The sequence below is a fragment of the Micromesistius poutassou genome (genome assembly GCF_964030765.1).
Source record: "Micromesistius poutassou genome assembly, chromosome: 8".
Lineage (NCBI taxonomy): Eukaryota > Metazoa > Chordata > Actinopteri > Gadiformes > Gadidae > Micromesistius > Micromesistius poutassou.
Window position 1 is genome coordinate 18,288,839 of NC_140278.1, and position 10,047 is coordinate 18,298,885.

A 10,047-nucleotide genomic window follows, 5' to 3' on the forward strand; every position below is an offset into this window, starting at 1 on the left:
GGAGAGAGAGAGAGAGAGAGAGAGGGACAGGAGAGGGAGGGAGGTAGAGGGACAGGCCGAGCACTGAGACAGAGACCAAGAATAACCTATGGTCACACGCCCCCCCCCCCCTGAGAAAGTCTTGAGAGCAGTATGAAGGAGCAGTGTGTGCAGGGACACGCTGCAGGGTGGGGAAGGTGGGGGGGGGGTGTGGCGGTGAGGGGTGAAGGGTGCCGGGGTGTACATGGATCCTGTTTCACCTTCTTCACCCATAGCACCCCCTTGAACGTTAACAGTGTGTTCAGGTCACACACACCTGCGCTGCCTCACATATGTTTTGACGCTGGAAATATTCATCGCAACTCATCATGAATGAACCAAAGACGTTTATTACGCAGCCTGTGCTCATACAGCTTCACTGGAACCGTGTGTCAGGACAAGAGGAAATTTGATATAAATATGCTTCAAAAATAACATCAATAACTCAATTATAAATACACATTTTAAATATCAGCAAGAAGTCATTAAAAATGTATTTTAAATTACAATCAAATAATTAATTAACAGTCAAATGTATTAAATATCCTTTTTAAATCACAAAAATGTAATAACAGTAAATCAGTTAAAATTAACAATGACAAAAAAATGCTAAAATGAACTATAACAAATTCATTCATTTACAAATAAACTAATATTTCATAGAACAAGGAGTGAAAACATATGCTTCCCATAAAAATGATATTGTATATAACTTTGAATATTTCTTATGTTAAAAATCTAAAATGGATCATAGATGGATGCTGAATGATTAAACACAAGCTTTGGCACACCAAACAGTCCACTATCTAAGTAATATATGTGCTATGCAGTGTGTGTGTGTCTGGATGGTCAGTTTTATAAAAGTTAACTTTCAAAGTGAACCGCCGCCCTCATAGTTGGGTCCACGTGATATTGTGATGTCGCTGTAGGGTTCATCTTGTTCCACACTCAGTTTCTTGGCTGCTACATTCTCTGCACACACACACACACACACACACACACACACACACACACACGCACATGTACACATCCATTCAAATGTTGTATAAAAAGAAAAGAAAAGGATTAATAAAAAATATTGTTTTGATTAACATGAAACAATGTTAAATGTGCTGCTTCTACCCTCAGTTCAGTTCGTACATACAAATATCCATATACAAATATATATACATACATGTATATATATATATATATATATATATATATATATATATATATAGACTGCACATACCAACCAATCAACCCCTGAACGGCTGGAAGAGGTGCAGATTGATTGAGTGCTGGAGGTGGGAGGTGATTGGCTGAACAGTGCCCTCTATAGACCTCTCACCCAGCAGGCTCCAGAAGCTGGCGCTCACGGCCTTGCGGTCGGCCAGCGGGGGGATCAGTGTGTGGAAGAGCAGCGACGCCTCCTCAGCGTCGTCCATCGGCCTGCAGGCACGGCCACGCACCGCCGTCAACTTACTGATGGTCACTTAACATTTCGGCACGATTTTTATAATCGTTTCAACCAATCCAGTAGAAGGAAACGGAGGATGCTGGAGCTGATATGTGTGTGTATATATATATATATATATATATATAAATATATTTAAGCAATAGATCACGACAGGCTGTGGTATACGGTCATTATACCACAGTTAAGGGGCGTTGTCCGTCCCGACGCGCAGCGGAGGGACTGTGACCCCCTTAACTGTGGTATAATCAGTGGTGTAGTGGTCCCTGGAGAAGTGGGTATACTCTAAATGTTTGCCCTTTTTTAACGCAGCCCAGAAAAACGCCCTGTTTTAGAAACAGTGACATGTGAGACTATATTTGGTTTACCCAAAAATCCGTCAGTAGACTACTGACGGATTTTTTTGTGACAAAAAAAATAAATTATGTGACAATGAGAAAATACTACTGACAGTAGTATTTGCTCATTGTCACATAATTTCTGCTGCTTGATCTCAGGGAGGAAGGATTATGAAATTACTAAACCAATACTGGCCCACAGACTAGTGAGAGACAACTATGCATTTTGAGTGAACTATTCCTTATTCCTGGAATGACACCTATTCTCTCACTTGGCAAGTCAGTAATTTCTTTTGTAAACTGTGTCTTTGAACAGCTGATTTGCAACACATAGCGTGGGCCAGAGTGTGCCACTATTATAAAAGTCTTCATCCGAAGTTGTACCGGCATCTTTGGCTGTGGGCGGAGAGGCAGCATCTCCTTCACTGACAGCATCCTCTCCGACGGGGGTGGGGGGCAGAGCGGGCGTCGACGTTAACTGTACCGGTGTAGCATCGCTAACATTAGCTGAGCTGCTGGCTGATATTGATTCGCGAGGACGTTTGAAATTGTCAAATTAAATTTTTGTTTGAATAGCTCGCTTCATCTTACCGATTCATTATAAATCCTAAAGGCAAATCATTTAAAGTAAACTTGTAAAAGTAAATTTGTCTTTAGCAATATTTACCTCGGCATGACCCGCCCTTCTCTCCCTCCGATTGGCTCATTCGTCGTCATGCCTACAGTTAACCAATGTAATCAGTAAAGGCAGCGAGTATTAGCCAATAAGAGGCAGAGTAGCGTGTGTCATGGCTTCACCATCCTAGGGAAAAAGTGGGCAATTTGGCTTGCAGATACTACTGAATGGTAGCCTGATGCATCAGCCGCTTACTTCATTACATTTCATATAGCGTCTGAACACGAGCCGTAGAGATTCGTTTGCTTCCGGGAGGCGGTTGCTTCCGTTTGCTTCGACTAATCGCTGCTGCTTGGCGGTGACGTGGTGACGCGGTGACAATAGGGTTAGCATTAGCGTTTGGCTTGCATAATGTCTTCGCCACTAACGGGGCCAGCTGGTAAATGAAACTTTTCCCAAACCCGGTAGGAAGAAGTCCAAAAACGTCTTTGCCCTCCAAAAAATTTGTCAAACATGCTTCTTGTTCTGGCTTTAAGTCTTCAATATCCGGAATAGTTTCAAGCACAGAGCGTATAGCTTCGCCGACATCCATCTCGTCAACTGTTTACCGCAGCTTGGGAACTACACCGGTATTTCAGTTTGGGCGCTTCAGTTCGACGTCATCGCCCGTCATCGCCCGTCATCGCCACATCTGCTCGCTGATTGGTCCGTCCGCTCTGGCGGACGGAGCAAACCGAAACGCATTGCTAGTTCCCTGACTATATGGTTGAGGCAAATTAAATTTGCCGGAACCAGTAGGCGGCGCTAGCCTGGCTAACTGAATGGTGCGCATCTGGGGGGATTTAGAAGTGGGTATACGCAATGCTGACTGAAAAATAAGTGGGTATACGCCGTATACCCGCGTATACCCTGGACTACACCACTGGGTATAATGAACGTATACCACTGACTGAAGTGATCTATTGCTTTTATAAAACGGTTACGTAAGTATGGCGAAATGAAAGTCATAGACACCCTCAATTTTGAAAAAGCTAGAAAGTTGGAAAAGCATTTTTTTTTTTTTTTAACATATACAAAAAAGTAGTCCCTCCTGGCTGCCGGCAAAGTGTACGGCGGTTGCTATGCAACACACTGTAGCGTCCTTCAGAGAGAAGGCTAGGCTAAAGACGGTAGCTTGGTTCGCCGGCAATTTAGCCTTCTATCGAGTTCACTCAACGTGTGCCTATTGCTTTACAACATTTCCACCCTCTCCATCAATCAACATGTTTTTTAGGCTTCAGTGAACTATGCTATTGCTTTTAAATATAAATAAACAACAGTTCAAGTTAGGCGCGGAGTGATACTGAACTCCGTAAACTGAACGGGCGTCATAGCTGTGTGTATACGCTCAATATACAACAGTTGGGAACCAATCAGATCTCTTGATTTAAGCCACCCGTTTTATAAATATATATATATATATATATATATAACTAGCTCCAGTAAGCTCATCACTAGGAGTTATAAGCAGCATTGAAGGAAGGTTCTTTACCCTGGGAGATCCACAGAGAAGCTCGGATCAGCAACATCCATGTCCACTTCTTCTGGGATGCCCGCCAGTCTACACACACACACACACACACACACACACACACACACACACACGTTCATACAGAGACATGCTAAAGCATTAGGTATTTCAGAGACGGTATTATATGGTGCGTGTGTGTGTGTGTGTGTGTGTGTGTGTGCGTGTGTGAAAACATATAGCTCATCTCTGTTTGTCACCCTTTCATCTCAGGTGATGCCTGGAGTGATACCTCTCTGCTCAGTACCCTGTCTGAGGTCTCCAGAGGGTGTATGGACTGGCCTGGAGGACGGACACACGGACACACGGACACACGGACACACACACACACACACACACCGGCCTATAAGTGTATTTGTTACGTTACGTAGGCAGCCATTGCGTGATGTGTGTTTTTGAGACGTCTTTACATTCTTACCGAATGAGTCAGGTAAAGACGACGGGGAGGATGCCAGCGTTCTCAATTTCTTGATAGAGAGACAGACAGACACACAACAATCAGATCGGAAGACACTTGATTAACATCAACCTTTGTAGGGACGAGCCTTCGACAAATGACCCCACGCAAGTTCCACATACTGCCTCATCTCCACCACCACCACCACATACTGCCTCATCTCCTCCACCACCACCACCACATTCTGCCTCATCTCCACCACCACCGCCACCACATTCTGCCTCATCTCCACCACCACCACCACCACCGCCACCACATACTGCCTCATCTCCACCACCACCGCCACCACATACTGCCTCATCTCCACCACCACCACCACCACATACTGCCTCATCTCCACCACCACCACCACCACATACTGCCTCATCTCCACCACCACCACCACCACCGCCACATTCTGCCTCATCTCCACCACCACCACCACCACATTCTGCCTCATCTCCACCACCACCACCACCACAATCTCCACCACCACCACATTCATCATCTCCACCACCACCACCACCACCACCATCACCACCACATTCCTCATCTCCACCACCACCACCACATTCTGCCTCATCTCCACCACCACATTCTCGCTCATCTCCTCCACTACCACCACCACCACCACCACCACCTCATTCCTCATCTCCACCACCACCACCACCACCACATTCTGCCTCATCTCCACCACCACCACCACCACCACATTCCTCATCTCCACCACCACCACCACCACCACATTCTGCCTCATCTCCACCACCACATTCCTCATCTCCACCACCACTATCCACAGCCCACCTCTATAGACTGCAGCTCCTGTGTGTCCTGCTCTCTCTGGGCCTCTCGCTCTCTCTCCGAGTCGGTGGACCCCGCCCCCCTCACGCCCACCTGCAGGGCCGAGCCCGACAGAGGGGTGAGGGTCGCAGCCTGTCTCCATAGCAACAGTATCGCCTCCGGCAAGACTGCGGGGACGAGAAAAGGCCAGTTGAACGGTTAGGTTCACCTAGTTGTGAGGGAAGCAAAGGTCTGGACTCAATGAAATGCATGATTGTGTTAGCGATAGGCAGAGAGTCCTTTCAGAGTGGTAGAAAGACACATCGTCAATGTTGTGTTTACCGACGACACCACCAGACACCATTTCATTTTCTACATGTTATCAGAATATGGTATTTTAAATATACTCTAGATATAATAAGTTGTTTAATAAGTATAATCAATTGTCAAAAGCAAAATAGTTGCATAGTAATACTCTGATACAGTAATGTCTGTATCAGAACTTGAATTCCTGACCAGTCCTGAATGTGGTATTATAACGACATTATGGAAAAGGCTGCTGCCTCTCTTATGCTGAGCTCTTCCTGTAAGACACTCAACCACTTAGTGCTGACAGGAGGATTTACAGCACAGCACAGGAAAAGACCTGCAACCCGTCTAATAAATAAACAGCACCAGTGCTATTGCACCAGCAATAGCACACAGCATACCTGTTGTTATTTAATTATTACATTTTTCACTCTGTGTTTAAAGGACATTATTTACTGGATATACTATATAAATATACAGACATATATACATACACATATATATATATACTGTATATATATTCTAGACAAAATTAAGTTAGATCTAACTATTCATCCATCCTAGTCTCTTTTCACTGGGGTCACACGTGCCTGGAATGTCAATATTACTAACTAATTATTAACTAATAAAAGCTGTCGAGTGAGTTTCTTTTCTCAGTGTCCCACTCCGGCTCTACTGTTTGGATGTGTGTGTGGAGTGAAAAGCAGTACATAGACACATATTCCTATTTGATTCTTCTCTCATCATGGCTGGTTGGGGGTACATCGGGGGGGGGGGGGGGGGGGGGGACCTACAGTTGCAGGGCTCCGTCAGCAGGTAGGCCGCAGACAGCTTCCTGTGGGTGGGGTCGGCGGCGAGCGGGGCGATCACCGTCTCCGTCAGGGGGTCTCCGATGCACCGCTGCAGCTCCTCATCACTCAGCCGGGTTTTCGGGTCGACGAAGATGAGCTGCCTCCTCCTCCCAGCCCTCCTTTTCCTCGGCTGCTGCTGCTCCAGATCCTGTTAGGGAGGGAGGAGAGGAGAGGAGAGAGGACGGTGGAGGACCAGAGGAGAGGCGAGGCGAGGCGAGGAAAAGAGAAGAGAAGAGAAGAGAAGAGAAGAGAAGAGAAGAGAAGAGAAGAGAAGAGAAGAGAAGAGAAGAGAAGAGAAGAGAAGAGAGGAAAGGAGAGGACCAGAGGCGAGAGGAGAGGAGAGGAGAGGACCAGAGGAGAGAGGAGAGGAGAGGAGAGGAGAGGACCAGAGGAGAGGAGAGGAGGAGAGGACCAGAGGAGAGGAGAGAAGAAGAGAGGAGAGGAGAGGAGAGCAGTGGACCAGACGAGAGGAGAGAGGAGAGGAGGAGGAGGAGGGGAGAGGAGAGAGAGGAAATGAGAGGAGAGAGGATGGTAGAGGACCAGAAGAGAGGATAGGGGAGGGGAGGAGAGGAGAGAAGAGGAGAGAGGACCAGAGGAGAGGAGGAAAGAGGAGAGGAGAGGATCAGAGGACAGGAGAGGACCAGAGGAGAGGAGAGGAGACAAACAATAAGATAAAGATGATGATAAGAATATTGGTCCACATGAAAAGACTCTTCAATCCCACAAGCAACCTGTACTCTTTCTCTCTCTCTATACACACACACAACTTAACCTTATGTCCAACGCATACCTCCAAAGTGGAACTTGGTCTTTTTGTCAGTGCTTCCGGCTCTTCTGCCCCAGGAAGAGAGGGGATCCGAGGAGAAGACAACGGCGTCACGTCCCCTGAGGGGGGCCAGGGTCTTGGGCCGGTCTCCTCCTGTGGCAGTAGTGTGGCATCTTCACTAGTGATCATGGTGGGCTGTAACCTGGAGCTGCACGAAAGAGGCACTGCTACTCAAAGTCTAGTCACCTTGACCCAAAGGGACTTTTTAGAGGGATTTTTGATTAATCAAAATAGATGTGTAAAATAAAAAGGTGTAGGAAAAGGGTAAGGCGTCTTGCCCAAGGCTGCCTACAGCAAGGTTATTATCTGTAATAAAACTAAACAAAATACAGGAAGAGTAGGTGTAATAATAATAAAAATAAAAATTAGACAAAAAAAACAGAAACTGTATTGTGTTGGTCAATTTGTTATTTAAATTAAAACAGACACTGAAAACTGATAAAAACTCATTAAAAACTAAGCAATAAAAAATAAATACAATAAAAACCGACAAAAAGCAGGCCGTGGGCATACAGGAGCCATCCCAGTATCTTTGGACTGGGAGGGGCATGCTCCAGCCACTACACCACACTTTCCTTTCCTTGTGACATTTTCATTTCATGAACCTCAAGTTGAAAAGACCTACGGTCCAGTGAGGCCTGTGGTCTCTCTGCTTCTGTCTCTCTCTGCGACCTCCTCTGCTCTCTCCAGCTCTCTCTCTCTGCCTTCTCATATATACAGAAGAACAGCCGACATGGAGGCAAATGAAAGGGTTTAACTCCCCACACTTCAGTCTTCAGGCTTGGAAGCCTCATATTGTATATATATATATATATATATATATATATATATAGTGTGATGACGATGGAAGAAGCCTCTGTCCACCCGTCACTCACCCTCAGGGAAGTGTTCGTCCTGGGCCAGGAGGAACTCAATCATCCCTGGATCATGATCAGGGAGCTCCAGCCCCTCAAACTACCAGGAGACCACACACAGACAGGGAAGGGGCCCGGTGGGCATGGAGTTCAGGGAATGTATACGTGTGTGTGTGTGTGTGTGTGAGTGTGTGTGTGTACCTCTGCGGATGGTATAGTGACGGGCTGTCCCTCTCTCAGAGTGATGGATTCTGGAGTGGCAGTCAGGCCTGTGAAGTAAAGGAGTTGCACAAGAGGTCAAAGTAAGCTGATGGCCCCCAATGACCCACAGTGTGAAGTGTGTGTGTGAGGAGGACGGGCTGCAGGCCTTACTGCTCGGTGGACTGCTGGATGGTTGAGAAAGCGCAAACCTGTCACTCATCTGGGGAGGGACCAGTCACAGGACAAGCAGAGGGAAAGATTATCTTTCTTTTATGAGATGATAATAAACAGGGAAAGTCATCTGAAAGGCATGGCATCAACACTACAAATGTAATTGTCATAATGTTTATAGTGTTAGTTCTGTTGCTCAGGGATAGCTACAGGTACATCCCTAATGTCCTAGAGATGGACATTGGGTTCGGACCCAGAACCTTCTCGCTGGGAGCAAACCCCCTTCATTAGCCCAGGTGTGCTACCTGTATCAATGTGCAGGGGCTGGGCACGGCCTCTCCAAAGATCATCGTACCAAAGAGGGGGTCCAAGGCCCCCTCCGTCTCATGCAGGAGGCGCAGACCATCAGGGAGGAGGAGAGAGGGTCTGGAAGGGACAGTCACCGTTTGTCACACCATGATCCCTCATTTTGAGCACTTTTCGGTTGCACACATTTTGGATTTAATTTGTATGTGTGGTATATCTGTACCCATCTTTGTCATTCAGGTTGATCGATGTCGGTGCCTTCTGTTTGTTCAATCTTTCCAGAATAGTTTGCAATTCATCTAAGAGCACAGACACGCACAAAACAATTCTTTAGGCAACACGGTCTATAACGTTAGATCAATATCATATTATTAAGTATTATAGCCAACGGTCTCTGTGGGTCGCCCTACCCAGTAGGAGGCCACACTGGTGGTGATAGACGACCACCACGCCGTACTGGAGCTGGGAGGACAGGTAGAGGGAGAAGCGGGGGCGGGGCAGACCCGCCTGAGGGGGCGGCATGCGGACCAGCACGTAGTCTATGATGTCGTCGCTGTGGGCGCAAACGCCTTGTTTAAACTTTACGGTCGTACGGTGGTAGTTATAAAAAAAAAAAACAATATACAAAAATATTTTACCATGTTCTTTTAATGTTGACTTTTAAGAATTCCCGTCGCGACACTTTAATCCCTTTTGTTGCAGCAAGCCTGAAGAGGATGCAGAGTCGATCGTATAATATCAAACGTCATTCAGTTTGCTTCTGAGCCGTTGTCCATGGTTCTGATCAGTGTTGCCAGTTTGGGCCAGATTTTTCCCCCAATCTGGCAACCCTGTGGCTGCAGCGCCGGGCAGTTCGAGAGTTCTGAATACTGAGCAACACTTCAAAGGGGCCGACAGCGTTTGTTCTCTCTTTGTTATGTCTGGACGCCATCCACGAGTAGTGGCGATCACGCGTCTAAACTGCACTACTTTCTGGCCACAGTGATTTAACTCCACAAAAAATCATTAACTAGTTTTTAAAAAGCAATACCTATAAAAGAATGGAAACCCGTCGACATTAGTATCCCGTCGACACAAAGAGTTGGTTTACTAAAGGATAAAACGATAAAGGCTCCACTCACCAGATGGTACTGAAGCAGCCAGTGTGGCGCCTCAGGGCAATAGGGTAGTAAAACATGCTTATTTCACTAAGGTACTTCGTGTGAATATAAATTGTGGATTGGATTGTGAAAATATTAATGGGATAACATTAACATGGATCTTAGCTCTGAGGTTATCGGTCCTGGTCGAGTTTAAAGGTTGTGCCGAGAAGGCTTGC

General features: G+C 46.3%; 1 protein-coding gene across 1 annotated transcript; it reads right to left on the bottom strand.

Moving 5' to 3' along the window:
- Positions 1-889: 889 nt before the first annotated feature.
- LOC311351630 (meiotic recombination protein REC8 homolog) lies at positions 890-9,906 on the bottom strand (the record flags this gene model as incomplete). Its single annotated transcript, XM_084471805.1, has 17 exons — positions 890-990; positions 1,349-1,449; positions 3,960-4,028; positions 4,196-4,277; positions 4,414-4,462; positions 5,236-5,399; positions 6,315-6,504; positions 7,162-7,339; positions 7,823-7,897; positions 8,069-8,151; positions 8,253-8,320; positions 8,424-8,472; positions 8,729-8,849; positions 8,953-9,028; positions 9,140-9,282; positions 9,368-9,436; positions 9,851-9,906. 17 exons carry the CDS (start codon positions 9,904-9,906, stop codon positions 890-892), a joined length of 1,674 nt encoding a protein of 557 aa, XP_084327931.1.
- Between the last annotated feature and the right edge of the window lie 141 nt (positions 9,907-10,047).